Below are 26044 nucleotides of genomic sequence, written 5' to 3' on the forward strand. Positions count from 1 at the left end.
TAAAGTGATAATTGACTTTAACTCCAAGCCTGGACAACCCCTTTAAGGAGTGTGCATACTCTTATACAAACTGTATATAAGTGTACATGTCATGTCAATACCCCTATACTGATTGGTGGTTATCATGTCTGGGACCATATAACTTCTTATAGGCTTGTAGCAGTCATGTCCAGGGCCATATACCTTTATCCAGAGTTGTGACTGCCATGCCCATGACCATTGTATAGACTAGTTATCTTGAATTTGTATGTTATGAAGTGTTTATTCCTTATTTTCTGGATACAGAGGTATTTCCTTATATCAGCCTTTCTCCATGTTCTTTCTATCTTTATAATGTGTCATTATCTTTGCATGTGTGATTAGTATAAAAAGAGAACTGACGACCATTCATTTTTATCAATGAAAGACAATTAACATATACACATAACAGTGACACAAATAATACATTAATTTTATGGGTAAAAATAAGAATTATCTATAAAAACATTAAATAATTGTACACCTCGCATTTACACCTGAATGATTTTGGCACTATTTAATCTGTCTATGTAATTCTTAATTTTCATATATTTTTTTTAAATAGTTTTAATGATAACAAGACAATGTATTTACCACTAGTGCTATCATGGCATCTAGCCATAGCATGGCAGGTAGAGTAAGAGATGGCAGTGACATTAGGTGGTTTACTAGAAGCAAGATGCCACTCAGTTATCTGACGTATTGCTCTTCACGCTCCATGAACTGCTGCTTGTTCGAGATCGGGAAGACCTTTGGAAATCGGGTCTTCTCACATCTTAAGGAAAAAGAGAGACATCATATTTCAAGTGTAATGTAGTTTGGTTGCAATGTACCTGTAATTCAGCCATAACATGGAATGTACAGTACAATATGTGGTTCAATGACCATTGGAAAGCAACCACCAATCACAGAGGTGGATATTTAGACAAGCTGATTTCAGACCATTAGCGGGCGCCTCTCACCAATGTATAAGTTGATTGACATTTGTTTTCTAATCTATTTACATAGGCGAACTAAAAACCCCGGGAACAGAACAATTTCTAATACAATTTGTTCCGATACAGCATTATATTGTTGATAACAGTACCCCACAAATGAGCATTTATTGGGTGATCACCAGCATGGGACAATTAGGTGTTATTTGGCCATTATCCGCTCATCTATGACTATGGCTCCAATTCATCAAAGCTTTTACTCCAAAATTCAGGCATAAAAAGCTTTGAAAAGTTGCAAAGCTTTGATGCAATGTGATGCTACCCTAACATTTTGAGACTTTTGGTCTTTTCACATCGTTTTCACTTACTCCCAGGATGAGCATTGGCATTTACTATGCCACAAATCTTACTCCAGTCCCTAACTGGAGCACTCACTTGTCAGGCATTCCTGATTCATTAAGAAGCATGCACCTTTTAATGAATCAGGAGGGTTTCACACCGGCTTGCCTCCTCATCAAGACCTGCCAGATAACATCCGGTCTTGATAGATCGTAGTATTCTTCTATCTGTCTTGCTTCTCTGGGTCGTTACGCGGTGCAGATAAATTGCTATCAGATGAGTTTGGGAGCGAATTACTCCTCTATCACCACCCAAAACACTAGTAGAAACACCTAAATCGCAGGACTCAAGAAACATCTGAATGTTCTTCTCCATGTGCTCGGGGAGCAATCAAATGTAGGAAGAGTAGGAAGAGATAGCATTCGGCACTATATAAGGATTATTGGGGCCTTTAGATATCTTAATAAGTTTAATTTTATCCTTCATGCACTTTTAATATAATATTCATTTAGATTTAGATTCCTTTAGATTTTTGCCCTTACCATTTTCACGGTGAATATTCACAACAGGAGGTGACTGTAACCTGTAAAATAAAATGTGTGATAAAAATGAGAACAACAGATCAGTGGGGGGCCGGGGGCTGGCTGGGCTGGTGGGCAGAGGGGCATATGCCCCACGGGCTGCTCTCCTAGCAGCTGTAAAGAGCCGCCCGACCGCCGGCTGCTTTATCATCCGTATTGCAATGTGACGCAGCCAGGCCGGCACACTAACACATTGAAAAGCGCAGTGCTGACCCGTCCGCATCACAGTACAGCAGAGACGGCCGTGTGCAGAACACTGTGCATGGCCATACTGACGTCACGCAGCGCACCCTGCGCTGCCTCCTTCCAGCCGAAGAGGATCTCCAATCAACTATATGGACAGGACAGAAAACAGACAAGCCAGGAGAAGTTGTGTTGTCCCCGATCTTCATAAGTAAAAACACCCCCTATAAGTGTGTATGTCTCTGTGTGTGTACATATGATTGTGTACATTTGTTTATGTGTGTATATTTTTATTTGTGTATATGTCTTCAAATATGTATATGCCTGTATGTGTCTATATCTGTGTATGTGTCTTTGTATATGTCTGTGTACACAGGGTCGGAAGGAGGGGTAAGCACCCGCCTATAGTGCTACCTCCAGCTTCCCCGAAGGGGCGCACGTTAAAAGGAAAATTGCTGAATGCCTGCTGCTGCCCGGCACCTTCCTGTGGCCGCAGGCATTTGGCATACAGGTGAGTGGTGTCAGTAAGTCACTGACACCACTCACCACCTGCGCCTGGCCATCACACCCCCCCCTGCAGTTAATTTTATTTGCGTATGTATTATGTGAATACAATTGATGTGAGCACCATCCCAGACCAGCGCAGGGAACTTCAGCAGAGCACGGGCTACTTCCGGCCTGCGCCGAGTTGGAGACAGTGCACTCAGGGGACGTCAGACAATGCGATGACATCATTGCATCACGCCATCCAGCGCCCACTTCTGTACCAAATAAAAGAGAAGATGGAGTCTGTGCAGGACCCTGGATTAGCCAAACTATATAATGGGAGGCTGTGGTGGACATCATACTGCATGAGGGGCTGTGGTGACACTCATACCGTGTAGGGGGACCGTGTGAGGAGTGGAATACAGTTTGGAAAAGATAACGTGGTGGACAATATGAGGGCATTGTGTGAAGAGGGGGCACAGAATGGATATGAAGAGGGGTCAGCGTGAAATGGGGTCACAATATGGAGAGAAGTTAGTATGGCAGAAGGACAGTGTGGAGATATCACGTGTGTAAGGGAAAACAGTGGAAAATGGGCAGCCATGGTATAGACCGTGGTTCACAAGGGCAGACAGTGTGGAGCCCATATACCATAGGAGGCTTATTTAGGGCATAGAATGGACAGATATTTTTACACAGAGGGCATTTTAATAATAATCTTATATTTAAGGGCGCAGTGTGGGGATGTGCTGCAGCTCCCATCAGCCCCCTGTTATGCAGTTACAGGTTGCTGATGGGTTGCCATGTCCTGCTGTCATGTTGGTCACCCTATTAAGCCCAGACGGAGGCTGAAGCTCCTAGAAAGATGTCACAATCAAAGTGCTAGGAAGCTATTCAAATTTCCAAAGGGTGTATATATACAGTGGGGAAAATAAGTATTTGATACACTGCTGATTTTGCAAGTTTTCCCACCTACAAAGAATGGAGAGGTCTGTAATGTTTATAGTAAGTACACTTCACCTGTGAGAGACGGAATCTAAAAAAAAAATCACCAAGAAAATCACATTGTATGATTTTTACATAATTAATTTGCATTTTATTACATGAAATAAATATTTGATCACCTACCAACCAGCAAGAATTCTGACTCTCACAGCTTAATAGGGTGATCAACATGACAGCAACACATGGCAACCCATGAGCATATATTGGGACACACAGTTGGTAAATATTAATATGACCATATATGCATATTTTTGACAAGGGGATGTATAGATGAAATTTCTTAGCACATATGTTGACTTATAGTAACTGATCCTTATTTTTCCCCTGCCGTACAGCTGAACTATATGCACTTTATTTGGATAAAGATTATTTTTATATATATAGTCTTTGTTCAAAGCACTTCCTTCTTGGTGTATATGTATCTAATGGGTAACGTTTCTCCTTGGAGTGGAGTGTGACATGCCTGGCATGTCAATGTAAGGAGACTTGTATGCGATGCTATGCTCCTCTGGGAAATTAAATATGCCATTTGCTTGTCTATGTAGTAATCTTGGTTCCGTTCTCATGTCTATGTAGTCAGTTGGTTCTGTTCCTATATCTGTGTAGTCAGTTTGCTTCTGTTACAGTATCTATGTAGGCAGTAAGCTTGGTTCTGCTCCTGTATCTATGCAGCAAGATTCATTCTGTTCCATATCTATGTACCAGCCACCCTTATTTTTAAAGCATGTTACCTCTGTTTTAATGCACCAGCCATTGATAAGCAGGCTAAAGATGATAGAGGGCCACAGTTTTGTGATTGCCATGCAGGCTAAAATTTGACAGCCAATCCTTGAGTGGGGGTCCAACACTTACCTTTCCCCACTATTATCCCCAGCTGTTATAAGCTCTGCCCATGGATGGATGCAAACAATGCAGTACCAGTTGTTCTGCAGTACCATTCAGCAACCCCTACACATTGAAAGGATATACATAGTCCACAGCAAAGCCATGGGTGCAGTGACCCATGACTTAGTTTATAGGGCAAGCAGGGGTTAAAATAAATATAGGTAAAAGTGCGGTCTCTGTGGGGTCAAAAGTTTAGAGGGGTTGGTCTGAAGGGGGGGGGGGGGTTTACAATAGTGTAGGGTATATCTGTCTGAGAAGGGGTGAGGGTTGGCAATTGGCACGAGGCACCAAGAGCAAAGGTCCTACCCTCCCGCCCTTTAATTTTGGGGTTTAAGTAAGGTTACAGTATTTAAAATGTTGGATGTTGATGTCATTGGGTAATTTCAGCGAGTGGTGGTAAGGGAGTTCTTGGAGTTGATGTCAAAATTGTGGTGGAGGGGTTGTACATCGGGTGGTAACCTCCCCTTTATGTTTGGTTTTGGGTTAATTGCCTGGCGGATTTTCGAATTCTTTAGGGGAGTCCCTGGGAGTCAGGGTTATAAAATAGAGTTTCCAGCAGCAAAGGTGCCCCTGAGCCTGTGGTCGCGGCTTGAGGTATTGCTGGATGGTTAATTATTATTATTTAATGGTTTCCGTCAGGTTTTGGAGCTCCAAGAATCTCCTTATCCTCTGATTTGGCCGATTTATCCAAAGGAAAAAGTGTTACGAGTGTTTATTTGATGGGGGTGGTTTCCGTGGGAGCGAGGCGGTGTTGTAAAATGTGGAGATGGTTATAAAGGTGACAGGTGGAGTTCCCTCTACAATACTGCAGTCAATGAAACTTCACATTGCAGCTCCGGTCACCTTTCACCATCTGTCCTTCCCAGAACTTATAACAGCTGGTGGGGGTGTTAGTTGCTTGTCCTTTCAATATCTTGTGACCTGACAACACCTTTATAGTCAAGACTTATGTGTTTGTAGGAATATAGGGTGTTTCAATGATTAGAAAAGTTGCTTTATAGCGATGGGATCCTGGGTTCAAATCCAATCAAGGACAACATCTACAATGTTCTCCCTGTGTTTGTATGAGTTTACTCCCACACTCCAAAGACATACTGATAGAGAATTTAGATTCTGAGAACCGATGGGGGCAGTGATGATGATGTTTGTAAAGCGTTGTGGAATATGTTAGCGCTATATAAGCAAACATAAAAATAAATATCGGGTAAGATGCAGCAGAGTATATTACTGTAGCGCCCTGATGCAGTTTGGTGGAGCAGATCCTGAAACTGCAGACATATTCTTGGCATTTGTGATTTATCCAAATTGTAATTATTTGTACCAGCACTTTAGGGACTTCAGGACATTTCACTATGGTAAATTAGAGAACCTCACCTGCTCTCTTCTCCTTCCAGCAGTTTTTTATATGTCACAATCTCGATATCCAGAGCCAGTTTGACATTCATCAGCTCCTGGTATTCTCGCAGCTGTAGGGCGACATCCTGTTTTGCTTTTTGTAGGGCTTCCTGTATTTCCACCAGCTTTGCATTGGCGTCTCGGACAGACGTATTACTGTTTGCTTTGGCTGATGACACTTGTTGCTCCAACTGTGTGCTCTGCAGATGGTAAAGGCATTAAAGCATGAGTCCGGTAACATCATCCATAATGGTGGAAATAATTGTCATGGTATTTACACTATATGCAAATGTTATATCTTGGCATTTTAATATCAATTGATACAAGTATTGTACCATTGATGCCATTATTATCTTGTTTGAATCATTAAAGCCTGTCCCAATATGAATAGTCATCTGGTTCTATAGTTATTATTCTGGAGCTGTTTTTTAATTTCGATCTCCCTTTCATAAAAAATACACACCCTATGATAGATGAGGAGCTAAGGAAAGATTGCCACAATGAGATACATTATATTTACATCAATGAATGGGAATATGCCTATCCAGTTGAGTAACACATCCTCACTCCTTGATAAGGAAAAGTGTCTAATATGTCGAGAAAATGTATCATACAGCAAGGTCCATTGTGATTCATTTGGCTCAGTTTCAGGCGGTCTAGTTGCATCCTATCCAGCTTTAGGTATAAATCCCTTAACAATCTATGTCGTATTATTACATCACTTTGATCACTTCCACACTATCACTGTGCCCATGTGATCAACAGCTAAGTATAAAATAAAAAAATGCAAAAAAATCAACGGCAAAATTGCTGTTTTTTTGTATTTCAACCTCAAACAAATGCAAAAACAACAGCAGAAACATATAGAAAAAAATCAATGGGGGAATTACTTTTTGTTTCAACATTACCCCCCCCCCCAAAAAAAAAAGAAAAAAATAATAATAAAACTTATTTAATATGATACTTGTACTCCAAAAAAATGAAAAGTTCATTAATTAAAACACAAGCCATCGTATGGCTGCATCCAATGAGCAATAAAAAAGTTGTGGCTCTTGGAATCTGCCGATAACAAAAAAAAAAATTACTGGGTCCCTAAGATCCAAAATAGTAGGGTCTGTGAGTGGTTAATAAATCTTCCCCTTTTGGGGCTATTGCTGTGGATCATCACTGATTTCCAGACTGAAAGGATTGTAGTATTCTAAAGAGATCCTATGGGCGACCAAAGGGTGACAGGTTACAGCTGCACATGGCACAAAGGCTATACAGGATTGTGCCCTAGGTATGTGAATGAGCCTTTAGTCAGAACGTTGCTTCAGGGATTTCTAAAATATCTCAATTATGGGCCACTGTGATAAAATTTGTCACAGCTTTTTCCTACCTGGTCTAAGTTTTTCCTTTCTAGCTCTATGACAATATTAATCCTTTCAAGACTTGTGCAGTACTATTACGCCACTCTGATCATTTCCGCCCTGTTACTGTCATGCAAGGTGTGGGAAAGACTTTAGTGCAACACAGAGGGAAGAGGGAAAGGGAGTCCAGACATTAGGGAAAAGGGGGAGTGGAGACCTCCTAGTCTGGTCTAGTGTCACCCTGTCTCACCAATCGCAGCACACGTTCTTCGCCCTGACTTTCCATGGCATAAGGCTAAGGCTAGGGAAGGAGTTGAGCACTAGTCGATCTCCACTAAACTCTATAGACAATAAGGGTAGACAAACAAGGAGGAATTTCTTAGCTTTAGACGACTCCAAACAAATGCACACACGGCTTCAAGCTCCACAGAGTACTTCTCTTACTAAAGCCTCACAAGTAGTAATGAATATAGCTGGCACCTCCCTCTCAGACACACCAGGTATATATACACCCAGGCCAGGGAGCTAATTAGCTAGAGGGAGGGAGCCGCTGGGTCCTAGAGACAGCCAGCCTCTAAGAAGATGTCTGTAATGCTAAACGTAGAGATCTCCTGCAACCTACTGTGTGGCGACTGTCTGTCACCTCTGACACACCCGTGACAATCACTGTGCCCATGCAATCAATAGCCGAACCATAATTGTCTAAAAAATAAAGAAATGCTGTATGTTTTTGCAAACGAATCAAGGCCTGAGCTGACGGAAACGAGCTCCTAACTGCTTCTTTCTTCTATCTGCTTTGCGTAGATTTCGCCTTTGTGTTTATAACTCAGAATTATTTACGAGTAGAATTAATATTTCTATTTGACTGAAAAAAAAATCCAGATTCAGTAAATAAAGTATAGATTTTAGGTTATTTTTCTAAAACCGAATATAAAGTTAGAATTGTAGCCTTCTATTATTCACACATCTCGAGACGTGTGATTTGTTTGCATTCTTCTTCTTGAGCTGCAGGAATCTTATGGGTGGTAACTATGAAAACCACAGTAAACGTCCTAATGTTTTTTTTTCCTTCATTGTGTATATCCAGCACTTGTGTATCCCCATAGGGCTGTGTTTGTGTTCTGTAAATATTTCTACGTTTCATGGATAATTTCCATGACTACAGTCACTATAAATGTAAATGTAAGGACAACATAAATATCTAATTTTTAGTCTAATGTTCATCTATCCCTGTACAATAAAGCCAGTGTGACATCCGTGTTGGTGTCGGCCCCCTCTCTTTCTGCTTCTTTCACCTGGTTGTGTTTTTAGACATGATAACATCAGATATTGCAAGAATCAAGATTTAGGAAGAAGAATTGGGACGGGTCTAATTATTATTAGAAGAGTACTTGTCTGGTTTGGGATGTATGGTAATTTGCACCCAAATTAAAACTTTGTGTATCAATCAACAACAAGAAAAAAAAATGTTTTTAGGTAGAATACTCAATGCTGTTTTAATATTGAAAAATCTATTCCTTTAAAGGGAATCTGTCACGTGAAAAAATGCTAGTAACCTGCAGATATTTATTTATTTATTTTACTCACTTATATAGCGCTATTAATTCCTCAGCGCTTTACAGACATTATGGGCACTGTCCCCATTGGGGCTCACAATCTAGATTCCCTATCAGTATGTCTTTGGAGTGTGGGAGGAAACTGGAGAACCCGGAGGAAAACCACGCAAACACGAGAACATACAAACTCCTTGCAGATGTTGTCCTTGGTGGGATTTGAACCCAGGACCACAGCGCTGCAAGGTTGCAGTGCTAACCACTGAGCCACTGTGCTGCTCTGCAGTTAATCTGCAGATTAATAGCATTCTGAACCTGCCCGGCGCCTGCACTTAGACCCCCGCTGCCGAGAGTAAAGACCTCACATGCTTGGACCCCAAAGGTGTAAATAGAGTCTTATGGGCCCCAGCGAAAACTTTCGACCAGACCTGACCATGTGCATTATACTCAAATAATAGTAAGCCTGATAGTTACCTGATTCTGGACGCTTACAACCTCTGACCTCAGTCTCTGGATTTTGCTGTTGAGCTGTGTAATATCACTGCGGCTGCTCTCCAGTTCGGCCTCATAACGTCCTGCTTGCTGTACCCCTTGCTGTAACTAAAACAGGCCAAGAGATTTTACTTTTATTTCTGACTGTGAAATAAAAAGACAACTATATCTTTGTGACTACGAAGTTTCACTTTTACATTCATATTTTTTGATTATAGTTCTATTTACTACTATTATGCTACAGCTAAGATCTTTGATTTATGGTTACAAGTACCTTACTCTTTGAGAGCGCTTGTGCCTCTTCCCGACTCCGAGCTGCAATGCTCTCATACCGCTCCTTCACCTCCTGCACCACATTCTCCAGGTTTAATGGACAGACACTGGACATATTTAGAAGCACTGAAATATCCCCAGACTCTTCCATTAACTCTTTTAGTTCCTTTGAAAATAAATCAGGCATTCTCCATTGAGTAAGTGGCAGAAAATATACATAAGAAAAAGGAACTTATCGCTGCATGTTACGCCCATGTAGGTAATTCTGTGTACCTTTTGTGATAGGCGCTTTGGATTCCTCGCTGGCTCCGAGTCCAATCATATAAAGTGTGACGAAACAGCTTCTAATCTTAATCAGCCAGACAATATGCTATTGTGTTTGTATTGACTTGTGAATGTATGTGTTTTTCAGTGGCTGGTCAAGAAGGACATACTATTATGTGTATAAACCTGAATGTTGACTTCTATTAGTCTGGAAACAATAATGTTTGTTAATATGCTAATTGCATATTGTACTAAAGCCAGCTAGATGTTGATTTACAAGAGCCACCTACTATACCAACTATGTGAATTGATTAAATGCTCAAACAAAGAGACCCGAGCCCTGTGGAATAATAGCCTCCCTAATCCTTGACCTGTGGATGTGTGCTTGAAAGAAGAATTGTGAACTGTTTAAGGAACAAGGGAGACTTTACAAAGAGAATCAAAGATCAGACAGACTCTTCAGGACATCAGCTTGGTAGCATGGCTCGATCTAGAGAGACACAGATTTGTATTCTACATGATTCCGGCCTAAGGGTATACGGCCCTGACTGGAAGGGTCTGCTCCATTGACCATCAGAGAACCCACTGTTTTACCCTCCCTCTGTGTTGTCTGAGTAGTATTATGCCCACGGAAGACCCGGCACTCCATAAAATCAATTTCTTTATTTGAAAATGTTAAAATAGGTACAGGTCGTAGGCGTCATAATTAAGGACGGAAACGTTCAAAATGCGTATGACATGTACCTATTTTAATTTGTTCAAATAAAGAAATTGATTTTATGGAATGCTGGAATTTCTGAAAAGTTCACATGATCGATAATATCAATGCTCACATTGCTACATAATAATTGTAAGCTCCAAAGCTCAGAGGGTTAAAGTTTAAAAGTAAAATATGAACCATTCATTCGTTCATTCATTTATGAAGAACTTTCCATACAATGGGGCTCTACAACTTACCGCTTCATAAATTGCCTTCATCAGATCAATTGTTCCTTTTAATTCCTGGAATTTTGCTTCCAATTCAGTTTTGTCTAAGCTACAAGTGTCCACATCCTGAATATGAAAGAAAGTAATTCATGTACATTGCAAAGACTTTGTATCATTGTAGTAAATTAGTACAAAATGCATAAAACCATTCATTAATACACTGTAGCAGAACTCACAGAATAGATATATATTGTGCTTCTGCAATGTCCACAAAGTAACTGATTTCAAAAGCAGTCAATAAGATATAGTAATTAAAGGGAATTATCAAAGGCAATATGTCATCAGTAATTAATCTGTTTATATATCATACATATTTCATGTTTTCTTTACTTTAGTTTTAAAGGGTATCTGTCACAAGGTAATCTGATAGCAGCATAATGTAGAAACAGAGACCCTGATTCCAGCGATGTGTCACTTACTGGGCATCTTGCTGTAGTTTTCATAGTCACTTATCAGCAGGAGATCATCACTAGAGGACTAGTAAACCTGCTGCCATGTCATTGTCTATATTCATGAGCTCTGTATAACCTCACCCCACCACTGATTGTCAGCTTACTGCCTATGCACAGTGTATACAAAAAACTGCCAATCAGTTGTGAGACGGGGTTATACAGAGCTCAGCATATCTCAGAACAGAAACTCAGGCAAGATGTCAGCCATGATAATCATGTGCAAAAAAATAGATTCATAAATGAAAAATCACTAGAAAACAGAGTTTACATTTCTGGAGGTGGTTAAAGAACCACTGCAGGGTTTTTCTTTATAGATATCAGTAATGTATTTTTCCCATATGTAGTAAAATACTTACTGTTTACCGTCTTCTGCTGTTCCCAGCGCCGCTCAGGTCCTCTTCTGCACCCCATGACTAGAGTGGTTACTAGCCGGTTTGCTGGCTGGACCGGAAATCACTTCTAAATATAGGTCTATCAGTCTCAGAATGAGGGTCTCATAGACTTACATTAACCCCTTCACAACCATTGACGTATATTTATGTCAAAGGTCGTGTTCCTGCCTTTGAGGTGGATTCGCACTCCGAGCCCACATCTTCCCCACTCTTGATGTCGGATTTAATCAGCCTTCAAGTGACGTTATCAGCCATCGGTGGAGCGGTGCTCCGCCTGTGGCTGTTAACCTGTTAAATCTCCCTGTCAATTTCTGACAGTGGGATAGGAGATCGTGATTTTTGCAATGCAGAGCAAACAGTTGATCGGACGATCGCAGCTTCAAGTCTCCTAAGGGAACGATTGATTTCAGTTAAAAGTGTGAAAAAAAGTTTTTAAAAATATGGAAAAAAAAAAAGAAAAACCCAAAAGTTCAAATCACCCTCCCCCCTTTTGCCCTATTGAAAATAAAACAATAAAAAAATACACATATTTGGTATCGCTGAGTTCAGAAATGTCTGAACTATCAAAATATAAAAACAATCAATCAATCTGATTGGTAAACAACGTTTTTTTGGCCACCACAACATTGAAATAAAATGCAATAAGAGGCGATTAAAATATTGTATCTACCCTAAAATGGCATCAATAAAAACATCAGCTCAAGACGCAAGATCTCGAAAAATCAAAATCGCTACGGGTTGCTACAGGCGACATAAGAGAAATTTTTTTTTTCCTTACAATTTTCTGAACTTTTTTTTCACCACTTATACTTGTTTGGTATCAGTTTTACCATATAGTGACCATGGTTAATAAAAACCCTAAAAAACTTTTATTTTGCTGTTTCACTGCAGTTGGAAATTGTAAAATCAATGATCTTATTCAAAAGTACAACTCGTCCTGCAAAAAATAAGCCCTAATACGGCTATATTGACAGAAAAAAATAAAAAAGTTATGGCTCTTGGAAGAAAGGGAAGAAAAAATGAAAGTGCAATAAAGGAAAATTGGAAGGTCATGAAGAGCTAGTAACCACTAACAGCTACTTCCTGCCAGTCAGAGCTGCGGTCACAAGATGGTGGAGAGGGACTGGAAACCTCCAGAAACCGTAGAAAATGGCCATTGGTAAATATTTTACTTACACATAGGGAACATACATTACTGATATCTATCCAGTGATGACATAAAAAAACTTGAAATTGTACTTTAGAAGTTGGCCACTACTCGGGCAGCCCCTTCTGAATCTCTATGTTTCCCCCCAGTAAAATAATAACACTTATAATCACCTCCGGTGTCGGTGCCATTCCATAGGTGTCGACACTGGCTTTCCCGAGGATCCCGTGACATTGTTGTCATGCGATCCCAGTGGCCAATCACCTCTGGCTTCAATCTTCACGCCTTCAGAAGAATTAGACTTGAAGAGGAAGTCAGAGCTGCGGCTGGTCTCTCACTTCCTCCGGATGTCTTGATTTGTCTGAAGGCAGGAACAGTGAAGCCAGAGCTGATTGACTGCCGGAATCACATGACATAATAATGTAACATGAGCCCCGGGAGAGCCAGTGCAGACACCAATGGACAGCGCCAGCACTGAAGATGAGTATAGGTGTTATTATTTTAATGGGGAAACATGGGGATTCAGAAGGTGTTGTATAAGTAGTAGACAACCCCTATAAGTTCTGCTCCAACCTTGCTCCTCTCAGTACCTTACTTCTCCCAGGAAATCCCCTTACCCACCTGGCATTTACATAAACCCCCTTTAGGCCAAGAGTATCAGGAATCCAGAGACAGTTGACAGCTATAAATGTTTGACTGACGGTGATTTCGCCACCAAAATCCAGTTTCTTTCCTCCCATTATATCATCATCATATAGTCATATACATTCCTAATTTCACAACATGACAGTAATATTACAAATTATACTCCCAATGAGATGACATTTTGTAGTTTTCTATGAGTAATACTTTGTTGTACCACTAAGTCACCGAACATATATCCTACCCACCATTTATTTTTAAGCTAAAAACCAGATTAGTCATGACATTTGCTCAGTCAATGAAAGCAGTGAATACCTTGGATGTTAAATTAATTGTCTATGTCTAGATTACATTACTAATGGTTATTCATGTCACATTAATTATTTCACAAATCTTAAAGAATCCATATGAGTAATAGGAATCCCTAGGTTGTATCCATTGACAAAACATCAAAGTATCTAATATTCAAAATGTATCCAGTATAAAGAAATATTCAAGCACAGGTGTGGAGGTGACGCAGAAAGTAATTTCTCCATCTCCTACATTGCCGGCATCTGCGGTAATCGGACTGCACTCAGATGATATCTGATTCTGATGTGATTCACAGATGCACTTGCAGCATGTTGCAAATTTTTTTCTCAGGCCGGTTCGGCGTGAGAAAAAAATTGCAGATCTGCACTGCCCCATAGTATAACATTGGTCCAAGTACAATCCGATTTTTAATCGGATTGCACTCATCCGATTTATATGCTTGTGTGAGCGAGCCCTAAGTCTACCTCTTTAATGCTGCTTGATAAATCTGGTGCATTTTTTTAAAGTTTACATCACCTATTGCAGGGGTGTCAAACTCATTTTTTACCGAGGGCCACATCAACATTAAGGTTGCTTTCAAAGGGTGAATTAGAAAAAGAGTCCAGCTTCTGGTAGAAAAATTCCATAAAAATTTCCTTTATTCCAAAATGATTAAAAATCCGTATACAAACAGTGGGGAGCAGGGAAAGACATGGCACCGCGTTTCGAGCGCAAACCGCGCTCTTTCTCAGCAAGAAAGCAAGCAAGGATTACAATGCATGGACTGGCCGTGGGCTTATAACAGGGCTGTTACTGGGTAGTAGGGCTAAGAACACTGTAATAGAGTAGTAGGTCTATAAGCACTGTCCCTGGGTAGTAGTGATTAAGACAGCTATCCCTGGGTAGTAGGGCTAAATGAGTTGTTCCTAGATAGTAGGTGTGATGAAAGCCGGCCGGTGGGTGCAGCTCTCTGGCGCCCCCTTACCTCTCAGGTCAGTCAAGGTACTGCACCTAGAGAAAGTAGTGCCAGGTAGCTGCAACCAGCGCAGGGAACACGGTAGTGTGTTATCCCTTCAACGTCACTACACAGCACAACTCGCTAGTGCCCTCTTAGCCTCAGGTCAGTCAAGGAACTGCACCTAGGATAAGCGGTCGCCAGAGAGACTGTCCTGTAACCTACTGGGTATCGGGGCCCTCTGTAGTGAGGGCGGTATATATATCTTCCTTGGCCGCGCCAGGAATATATATATCTGAACCTCCGACCGTCACTACCAGCCTTCCCCAATCCCCAGTTGGTATGCTGCCACCAGTCCCTATTTTAGATATACGCCCAGTCCGTGAATGGGCCTATATCGGGTCAGGAACCAACCCTGGGTAGCGTTTTTGGCTTGAGCCGAGCTCACACGGACGTGCGTTCGTTATGCAGAATAAAAGGCAGGCCCACAATTACTTGAGGTAATTGATTATAATAATACACTAGATACACGATATACAACTAAATATACACAGGTATAAGGTCAGGCTAAACTATACAACAATGGAATACAACACACAGAATCACCACAGCATATCAGTTACCGGTTTCTTGATTTTCTTGTGACGCAGGGAGAGGATTCTGCGGTCGCAGGCACGGTTCTTTGTTACAGGCTGAGGCCTACCACCGCATGGTCAAACTGCTCCTCCCCTTGGTGGCCTCAGCTGGTGCTCAGATGTTCAGCACACCACTCTTGGGTCAAGACTGACTTGTCTCTTGTCTGTCCTGCTATCTTACCTGCCCTGTCCCGCCCACTGCTGGTGAGGTCAGCTGACTCAGTCTCCACCCTCAGGTCTAACTTCGATCAGAAGCCCAAATTCTATGGAACCCAATAACTTCTTCTGGGATGGTCTCATGATACCCCCAGGGGTTCCCATGGATTCGGGCCGCCGTAACCGACCTTTTGATATCAATTATGATACCATACGGTCCTCAGGAATGGCTCCGCGCTATATCTTGGCTTCCAGAGCACGTACAAACGTCTACCGCGGAGGCTTGTGTGCGCAATGGCTCCGGGACGCCGTGATATTTTTTTATTGGCCCATCCCATGCAACATGCGTGTACTTTTCATGTTTCTATATCTTATGCCTCCATGCTTGTGACAGACAAAGAAACTAGTCCTATGGGACAAATGGTCAGGTACAGATAGACGAAGCACCCCCCCCTGCTGGCTGTGTTTCCTCTCGAAGTCTTTGAAGCTCCTAGCATTCAAGTGTTAAGTAGGCTTCTTATCTTACAGGAGCCTGGATGGGGGGAAACTATCTAGTTGACGTTTTAACAGAAGGTCCCAAGGGTGGGGGCTGCTGAAGTGTGGCCATCCCTGGATATGATTTATCATTACCAAGATGGCGGCTACAGGTTCATCACACCTCCCCCTATACGAGGGCGCGAGGGGGTAGCACATTCCTGTGTTCCCCCGTGCGTCCTTCTGCACCCTCCCCTTGCCGGGATAACCCGTCAGCGTTACCGTGGTCACGGCCTCTTCTGTGGCGAATGGAGAAGTGGTACTGCTGGAGAGCGAGGCTCCAGCGTAGCAACCTGCCATTCGACCCAGAGACCGTGTGTAACCAGCTGAGGGGGTTGTGGTCCGTCTCCACGGTGAAATGGCTCCCGTACAAGTAGGGCTGCAGACGCTGCAGGGCCCATACAATTGCCAGGCATTCTTTTTCCACCGTGGAGTAAGCCACCTCCCGGGGCAGTAGCTTCCTGCTCAGGTACAAGACAGGATGTTCCTGGCCTGTCGTGTTGACCTGACTTAGCACAGCACCGAGGCCAAAGTCACTGGCGTCGGTCTGTACCACAAACGGCCGGTCGAAGTCGGCAGCTTGCAGTACAGGGGAGCTACTTAGGGCGGCCTTGAGTGCCCCGAAAGCTGTCTCGCAGGCGACTGTCCAGTCGACTGCGACGGGCAGCTTCTTCTTGGTGAGGTCCGTCAGGGGCTTGGCCAGGGTGCTATAGTGTGGGACGAACCTCCTATAGTACCCGGCGGTCCCCAAGAAGGACATCACCTGCTTTTTGGTCCTAGGAGTGGGCCAGGATGCGATGGCATCCACTTTCCCCGGTTCTGGCTTCAGAACCCCTCCGCCTACCCGGTGACCCAGGTAGAGGACCTCACTCATGCCCAGCTGGCACTTTTCCGGCTTGATGGTCAAGCCTGCCCGGTGGATCCGACCGAGCACCTGCCGCAGGTGCTCTAGGTGATCCTCCCAAGTGGGACTGAAGACTGCAATATCGTCCAAGTACGCAGCCGCGTACCCTTCAAGTCCCTCAAGCAGCGTATTGACCATCCGCTGAAAAGTGGCAGGGGCATTCTTCATGCCGAATGGCATCACTGTGGACTCGTACAGTCCAAAAGGGGTGATAAAGGCAGAGCGTTCCCTTGCCGCGGGGGTCAGAGGAATCTGCCAGTACCCCCGGCTCAGATCCATGATGGTCAGGTACTTAGCCCCGGCCATCCGATCGAGCAGGTCATCGATGCGTGGTATGGGGAACGCATCGGTGGCCGTTACAGCGTTGAGCCCCCGGTAGTCCACGCAGAACCGTGTAGTTCGGTCCTTCTTTGGTACGAGGACTACAGGCGAGGCCCACGCGCTGCTGGATGCCTGGATCACCCCCAGCTTCAGCATCTCGTCTATCTCTTGGCGCATGTTTCCCTGCACCTCGAAAGAGACCCGATATGCTGAACGCCGGATCGGCGGGTGATCGCCAGTGTCCACGTCGTGGACAGCCATCTCAGTCCTTCCGGGCAGGCTGCTGAACAGCCCCCGGAAGGGGTGCAGGGTGGTCCCCAGCTGGGACCGTTGGTCCTCCGTGAGCTGGTGGCCAACCCCCACATCCTCGATGGACCCACCCGCCTTGGCTTGGGTGAGCAGATCCAGGAGGGTTTCTACCTCTCCTTCCTCGGGAAGGTTGCACACTGGGTGGGCAGTCGCTTCCCGCTCATGATGAGCCTTCATCATGTTCACGTGGAAGGCCTTCCTCCTTCCACGGGCGTGATCCAGGGTGACCAGATAGGTGACGGCGTTGAGTTTCTGGTGCACGAAGTAGGGACCTTCCCAGGCTGCCTGAAGCTTGTTCTGTGGTACGGGGACCAGTACCCACACCTTTTGACCCACCTGGTAGGTCCTCTCACAAGCATTCTGGTCGTACCACCGCTTCTGGTCGGCCTGGGCCTGGGCCATATTGTCCTGCACCAGCTTTGCCAAGGCCATCATCCTGTCCCGGTGGCGCACGACATACTCGATGACCGACACCTCGGGGGTGGCCAAATCCCCTTCCCATGCTTCCTTCACCAGAGCCAGGGGGCCCCGTACCAGTCGCCCGTACAGGAGCTCAAAGGGGGAGAACCCCGTTGAGGCCTGCGGAACCTCCCGGTAAGCAAATAGGAGGTGTGGGAGGTAACGCTCCCAGTCTCTCCCGTGGGAGTCGACCAACATCTTAAGCATCTGCTTTAAGGTGCCATTGAACCGCTCACACAGGCCATTAGTCTGTGGGTGATACGGGCTGGCCACCAGATGTTGCACCTGCATTTGCTTACAGAGGGACTCCATCAGCCGCGACATGAACTGGGTCCCTCGGTCGGTGAGCATTTCTTGGGGGAAACCCACTCTGGAGAAGATCTCCAGTAAGGCGGTAGCCACCTTGTCGGCCCGAATGGACGACAAAGCTACCGCTTCCGGGTACCGGGTGGCATAGTCCACTACCGTGAGTATGAAGCATTTCCCGGAGTGGCTGGGAGTGGACAGAGGTCCAATAAGATCCACAGCGACCCTCGAGAAAGGCTCTTCGATGATTGGCAGAGTTACCAGTGGGGCTTTGGGGCGCGGCCCCGCCTTCCCCACCCTCTGACAGGTGTCACACGAACGGCAGTAGGCACCCACCGCGGCTCCCATCCCAGGCCAGTAGAAATGCTGAGCTATCCTGGCCTTGGTTTTAGCGATCCCTAGGTGTCCGGCCATCGGAATCTCGTGTGCGATCCGCAACAATTCCGCCCTGAACGGATAGGGTACCACTAACTGTCGGTCCCTGGGCCACGCCTCCGGTGAACCCTGCTGGACCGTTACCCGGTACAGCCGTCCCTGGTCCCAGACCACACGCTCGCAGTCTGACTCCATGGGAGGCTGTGCCGCCTGTTCCTTGAGAGCTTTCAGGCTGTCGTCTGCTTCCAACGCAGCCTGAAATTCCTGACTTGATGTGGCCAGAATCGACGAAACTGCCACATCCTCCGTCAGCCCCTCCGGGCATGTCACCTGGCCGCTGTCTGACCCGGCAGACACTTGGTCAGAAGTGGGGAAGCCGTCGGACCTCTGCAAGGCTCCTTGGGCTCCGGCGCTCCCACTCCTGGTGACAGCGGCTATGACCGCTGTGACCGTGGGTAGTGCCCGCTTCCCCTCTGTTTCTGACCAAGCCGCCCGATCAGGCAGGCTTCCTAGGCCTTTGGACATCTCGGATGTGGGGAACTCCTGCCCTGGGGTCTTACCTGGCGGCTCCTCTCTTGGGACACCCCCACCCCCCATGGCCTGTTCCTCCCCCTGCAGTGGGCCTATACTCAGCAGCCTGGATACCCCTGGGAGCCCTACACTGCCGGTAGCTGCCCCCCTCTCCATCCCTGAGCTTCCCTCTACAGAATCCTGCCCGCCCCCTCCCTCACCGGAGGACAAGAGGTCACGGCACGCCGGCTGAGCACCTCTGCGGGCATCCCCACACTCCCCACCTGCTTTCACTAACCCTGTTTGTGTTGTGTCTGTGCAGGTGTTACCCTCAGGTTTCACTCCCTCCTCCTCAGCAGGACACACACTACATACAACATGGTTGGCATTAGCAGCAGACAAATCAATACACTCTTGGGGGGCCGAACTTGGGGGTTCAGAGGGTACATACTGCGATACTAGACGCCCCAAGTCGGTCCCTAATAAAACATTTGCGGGAATATTTGGCGTTACTCCCACCTCCCGCATCCCCCTTCCGGCACCCCAGTCCAAATACACCATGGCAACGGGAAGTGCCGGCTCCACGCCTCCAACCCCGGAGACGGAAAGAGTCTTTCCTGGTACCAAGTCCTGGGGGGACACCACCTCAGGCCGTACCAGTGTTCGTTCAGCGCCCGTGTCCCGCAGTCCCATGACCGCAGAACGGCCTATGGTGACGGGTTGGATGTTGTCCAGGGACCTACCACCACCCCCTCCCACACACAAAACATTGGGCGCTCTCTGGGACTGGGATGGGGTCTTTTGGCGCTGGGGACACTCAGCCCTAAAGTGTCCTGGTTTGTTGCATAGATGACAACGTCTTACGTCTGGTCCTTGCCTGGAGAGGGCAACAGGGGGATACACCCCTTGTGTTCTAGGGGCCGGGGAAACAGGGGCATGACTGGGCTTACCCCCTCTCCAGGTGCTGCTGGCAGACTTCTTCAGCTCAGGCGCCCTGTTATTGGCATACTCGTCTGCCAGGGCGGCTGTAGCAGAAGCCCCTGTTGGTTTTCGGTCACGGAGGAACTGTCGGAGGTCCTCTGGGCAGTTCCACAAGAACTGCTCCGTGACGAACAGTTCCTGGACCTCCTGGCGGGTAGTAAGCGCTAGACCCGAGGTCCAGTGCTCTGCGGCTCTCAACAGCGCCCGCATATGATCGGTCCAGGTGTCCTTGGGGCCACGCAGCAGGCTCCGGAACTTCTGGCGGTACGACTCGGGAGTGAGGTTGTACTGCCGGATCAGGGCCCGCTTGATGCAGTCGTAGTTCTGTACCTCCCCGGCAGGTAAGTCCCCCAAGGCATCCAGGGACTTACCCCTCAAACGGGGGGTCAGGTATCTGGCCCACTGATCCCGGGCCAGATGGTGCTGAAGACAGGTCCGTTCAAATGCCACCAGAAAGGAGTCCAGGTCCCCATCCTTCTCCAGTAGAGGGAAGTCCTCAGCTCGGACTTTGGACGACTTGGTCTCCTGATGGGTTGGTTGCTCTAGCGGAAGCCCCCGCTGGGCCAGGTCCAGTTGGTGCTGGCGCTCCGCAGCTCGCTCTGCACGCTCCGCAACCTCCCGGCGCTCTGCAGCTTCACGCTCCGCAGCCCGCTCCGCAGCCCGCTCCGCAGCCCGCTCTGCACGCTCCTCCTCCGCTGCCTTCTCTGATGCTGCCAGGAGGGTTTTGTAGACGGCATCGCCATGAGACTGGAGACTTGCTATAGCCGCTTGTAAAAGGGCTTGTGATCTGGACAGGCTGGGCTGGGTAGGTGGTGGGCAGCCCACTGCGGGACCGTATACTGGGGACTGGCTCCCTGAGGTGCCCGGGCTGGACTCCTCCTCGCCATGAGTAACAATGTCCTCCCCTCCTGCCACACGGACCGTAGCATTAGCCTCTTGCAGGGTCTTGCTCCTGGTGCCGTCTGCCATCTTGGTAACCGACACCGCTGCAACCCTGAGTTTGCACACACCTTGTTATACTTTTAGCCTGACCGTCTAACGTTGGGCTGACCTTAAGACTCCAGCAGTGGAAGTTACCACTGGCAGTCTTTAGTGCCTGGGAGTAGGGGTCCCACAACACTATTATTCTGCAATCCCACCGCTCTGCCACCAATGTGATGAAAGCCGGCCGGTGGGTGCAGCTCTCTGGCGCCCCCTTACCTCTCAGGTCAGTCAAGGTACTGCACCTAGAGAAAGTAGTGCCAGGTAGCTGCAACCAGCGCAGGGAACACGGTAGTGTGTTATCCCTTCAACGTCACTACACAGCACAACTCGCTAGCGCCCTCTTAGCCTCAGGTCAGTCAAGGAACTGCACCTAGGATAAGCGGTCGCCAGAGAGACTGTCCTGTAACCTACTGGGTATCGGGGCCCTCTGTAGTGAGGGCGGTATATATATCTTCCTTGGCCGCGCCAGGAATATATATATCTGAACCTCCGACCGTCACTACCAGCCTTCCCCAATCCCCAGTTGGTATGCTGCCACCAGTCCCTATTTTAGATATACGCCCAGTCCGTGAATGGGCCTATATCGGGTCAGGAACCAACCCTGGGTAGCGTTTTTGGCTTGAGCCGAGCTCACACGGACGTGCGTTCGTTATGCAGAATAAAAGGCAGGCCCACAATTACTTGAGGTAATTGATTATAATAATACACTAGATACACGATATACAACTAAATATACACAGGTATAAGGTCAGGCTAAACTATACAACAATGGAATACAACACACAGAATCACCACAGCATATCAGTTACCGGTTTCTTGATTTTCTTGTGACGCAGGGAGAGGATTCTGCGGTCGCAGGCACGGTTCTTTGTTACAGGCTGAGGCCTACCACCGCATGGTCAAACTGCTCCTCCCCTTGGTGGCCTCAGCTGGTGCTCAGATGTTCAGCACACCACTCTTGGGTCAAGACTGACTTGTCTCTTGTCTGTCCTGCTATCTTACCTGCCCTGTCCCGCCCACTGCTGGTGAGGTCAGCTGACTCAGTCTCCACCCTCAGGTCTAACTTCGATCAGAAGCCCAAATTCTATGGAACCCAATAACTTCTTCTGGGATGGTCTCATGATACCCCCAGGGGTTCCCATGGATTCGGGCCGCCGTAACCGACCTTTTGATATCAATTATGATACCATACGGTCCTCAGGAATGGCTCCGCGCTATATCTTGGCTTCCAGAGCACGTACAAACGTCTACCGCGGAGGCTTGTGTGCGCAATGGCTCCGGGACGCCGTGATATTTTTTTATTGGCCCATCCCATGCAACATGCGTGTACTTTTCATGTTTCTATATCTTATGCCTCCATGCTTGTGACAGACAAAGAAACTAGTCCTATGGGACAAATGGTCAGGTACAGATAGACGAAGCACCCCCCCCTGCTGGCTGTGTTTCCTCTCGAAGTCTTTGAAGCTCCTAGCATTCAAGTGTTAAGTAGGCTTCTTATCTTACAGGAGCCTGGATGGGGGGAAACTATCTAGTTGACGTTTTAACAGAAGGTCCCAAGGGTGGGGGCTGCTGAAGTGTGGCCATCCCTGGATATGATTTATCATTACCAAGATGGCGGCTACAGGTTCATCACAGTAGGGCTAAGAGAGCTATCCCTGGGTAGTAGGACTAAGTGAGCTGTCCCTGGGTAATAGGGCTAAGAGAGCTGTTCCTAGTTAGTAGGGCTCAGAGCGCTGGCCCTGGGTAGTAGGGCTAAGTGAGCTGTCCCTGGGTAGTAGGGCTAAGTGAGCTGTCCATGGGTAGAAGGGCTAAGTGAGCTGCCCCTGGTTAGTAGGGCTTAAAGAGCTGTTCCTAGGAAGTAGGGCTCAGAGCACTGTCCCTGGGTAGTAGGTATAATAGAGCTGTCCCTGGGTAGTAGGTCTAAGAGAGTGGTCCCTTGGTAGTAGGGTGAAGAGAGCTGTTCCTGGAGGCTAAGAGAACTGTTTTTGGGATAGTAGGGCTAAGAGAGCTGTGCCAGACCTCAGAATCCAAGATGGACTGCTCCCTTTGCCAAGTACTGAATGTATCTGTTCTGATTCAAAGATGGAACCACGCAAAAGTGCTGGCTGACTGCATTCACTTTTTGTGCTGGCTTACTGTGTTCACTATTTGTGCTGGCTGTCTGCGTTCACTGTGTTCACTGTTTGTGCTGGCTGTCTGCGCTCACGATGTTCACTGTTTGTGCTGGCTGTCTGTGTTCACTGTGTTCACTGTTTGTGCTGGCTGTCTGCATTCACGGTGTTCACTTTTTGAGCTGGCTGACTGCTTTCACATTTTATGCTGGCTGACTGCCTTCACTGTGTTCACTTTTTGTGCTAGTTGACAGCGGTCACAGTTTGTGCTGGATTACTGCGTTCTCAGCCTTTGCTGTTTGTGCTGGATCATTACGTTCTCAGCCTTCTCTGTGTTGGCTGACTGCATTTACTTTTTGTGCTGGCTGACTGCATTCACTATTTGTGCTGGCTGACTGCGTTCACTGCATTCATTTTTTGTGCTAGCAGACTGCGTTCACTGTTTGTGCTGATTGACTGCGATTTTAGCCTCCACTGTTTGTGCTGGCTGACTGTGATAATTGTGTTCACCATTTGTGCAGGCTGACTGCATTCACAGCATGCTCTGTTCACTCACAAAGATGGCACCTGCTCCTTGTGCTGGCGCAACCCCCTTTACTAAGCACTGGCTGCATCCACTCAGATACCAAGATTGCATCAGCTCCCTGTGCCAGCTCCACCCCCTCTGCTAAGCACTGGCTATGTCGACGTAGACGGCAGCCAGTACTTAGTAGAGGGGATGGCATCTGCACAGGATGCGGGTGCCATGTTAGATTTTGAACTCTGGCGCACACTTCAGTACTGCTTCGACCAGCTCTCCACTTTCCCCATACGGTGTTGAAGTGTGTCTTGACCTCACGGGCCTTGAGTTTAACACTTCTGAATTATTGGTTGGCTTACTTTGTGCAAAAAATGTGCGGCAATATTTTGCTGAACTTTGCTGCATGTTAGGCTACGTCCCTTTTCGATAAACCACTTTTCAGCAAAGTCATGCTCTTTTGTCAGATAAGGAACAGTGCCTAAAACACACTAAAACACATAATGCGGTGCAAGCTACTGTTTGATGCAAATTGTACCAGAATTCTGGCAAATTTGGCTTGGTAAATCACCCCAATGCTGTGTATGTGTGTGTATATATATATATATATATATATATATATATATATATATATGCACTGCTCAAAAAAATAAAGGGAACACTCAAATAACACATCCTATATCTGAATGAATGAAATATTCTCATTTGTTCTGTACAAAGTTGAATGTGCTGACAACAAAATCACACAAAAATCATCAACGGAAATCAAATTTATTAACCAATGGAGGCCTGGATTTGGAGTCACCCCAAAATGAAAGTGGAAAAACACACTACAGGCTGATCCAACTTTGATGTAATGTCCTTAAAACAAGTCAAAATGAGGATCAGAATTGTGTGTGGCCTCCACGTGCCTGTATGACCTCCCTACAACGCCTGGGCATGCTCCTCATGAGGTTGCGGATGGTCTCCTGTGGGATCTCCTCCCAGACCTGGACTAAAGCATTTGCCAACTCCTGGACAGTCTGTGGTGCAACGTGACATTGGTGGATGGAGGGGGACATGATGTCCTAGATGTGCTCAATCGGATTCAGGTCTGGGGAACGGGTGGGCCAGTCCATAGCTTCAATGCCTTCATCTTGCAGGAACTGCTGACACATTCCAGCCACATGAGGTCTGGCATTGTCCTGCATTAGGAGGAACCCAGGGCCAACCGCACCAGCATATGTTCTCACAAGGGGTCTGAGGATCTCATCTCGGTACCTAATGGCAGTCAGGCTACCTCTAGCGAGCACATGGAGGGCTGTGCGGCCCTCCAAAGAAATGCCACCCCACACCATTACTGACCCACTGCCAAACCGGTCATGCTGAAGGATGTTGCAGGCAGCAGATCGCTCTCCACGGCGTCTCCAGACTCTGTCACGTCTGTCACACGTGTTCAGTGTGAACCTGCTTTCATCTGTGAAGAGCACAGGGCGCCAGTGGCGACTTTGCCAATCCTGTTGTTCTGTGGCTGTTACGGATCCGGGTGGTGGAACCTCTGTGCTGCGGTGCAAGGAGGGACCAGAGGGGCATAACTAGGTATCAACTCGGACCGACCAAGGCCGTACGGTGCCTCAATCGACTCCGTGACCAGGGAAGGACCGAGCAGAGGGATCAGGTGCAACTCTGGGGACCGACCTTGTATGAGAGCAGGTGACTCCCATGGGTCAGAAGGCAGGGACTGACCGGTACAACAGATGAGCACGGCAGGCAGGCACGGAAGGTAACAAGCAGGAGCCTCCAGGTAGGCTGGCTGGTAGGCACGGCAGGTAACAGGCAGGTGCTTCTAGGTAAGCGAGCTGGCAGGCACGGCAGGTAAAAGGCAGGAGCCTCCAGGTAGGCTAGCTGGTAGGCACGGCAGGTAACAGGCAGGTGCTTCTAGGTAAGCGAGCTGGCAGGCACGGCAGGACACAGGCAGGAGCCTCCAGGTAGGCTGACTGGTAGGCACGGCAGGTAACGGGCAGGTGCTTCCAGGTAAGCAGGCGGACAGAGCCCATAGACAGACTAGCGGACTGGACTGTAGACAGACTGTCGGGCTGGAGGGTAGACAAGCAGACGGACTGGACTTGTAGTCTGGCTGGCAGGCTGGACTAGTAGTCAGGCTAGCAGCGGGACCTGATGGCTGAAGCAGAGTATCAAACACAAAGCTACAACCTTGCACGGGCACCTCCATATTGGAGGAGGTGCCTTTTATAGGGGAAGTCCTCCGGCCATTGGCCGGGGACTTTTTAGGATGGTGTGCGCGGCCCCTTTAAGAGGGAGGGAGCGCGCGCTTGCGC

At 46.9% G+C, this 26044-nt stretch overlaps 1 protein-coding gene across 2 annotated transcripts in view; it reads right to left on the reverse strand.

Moving 5' to 3' along the window:
* Window positions 1-437: 437 nt before the first annotated feature.
* Window positions 438-26044, reverse strand: part of LOC141197796 (keratin, type II cytoskeletal 80-like) — a 61824-nt gene continuing 36217 nt past the window's right edge. For both annotated transcript variants that reach the window (XM_073662884.1, XM_073662881.1), the window contains exons 4-9: window positions 10716-10811; window positions 9496-9660; window positions 9204-9329; window positions 5807-6027; window positions 1835-1875; window positions 438-793 (exon numbers count right to left, since the gene is read on the reverse strand). In XM_073662884.1, coding sequence (XP_073518985.1) covers window positions 705-793; window positions 1835-1875; window positions 5807-6027; window positions 9204-9329; window positions 9496-9660; window positions 10716-10811 — 738 coding nt within the window. In that variant the 3' untranslated portion in view covers window positions 438-704. The remainder of the gene's footprint in view (window positions 794-1834; window positions 1876-5806; window positions 6028-9203; window positions 9330-9495; window positions 9661-10715; window positions 10812-26044) is intronic.

This window comes from Phyllobates terribilis, unplaced genomic scaffold (assembly GCF_046119375.1).
Source record: "Phyllobates terribilis strain yellow unplaced genomic scaffold, ASM4611937v1 Scaffold_2__4_contigs__length_985480577, whole genome shotgun sequence".
Lineage (NCBI taxonomy): Eukaryota > Metazoa > Chordata > Amphibia > Anura > Dendrobatidae > Phyllobates > Phyllobates terribilis.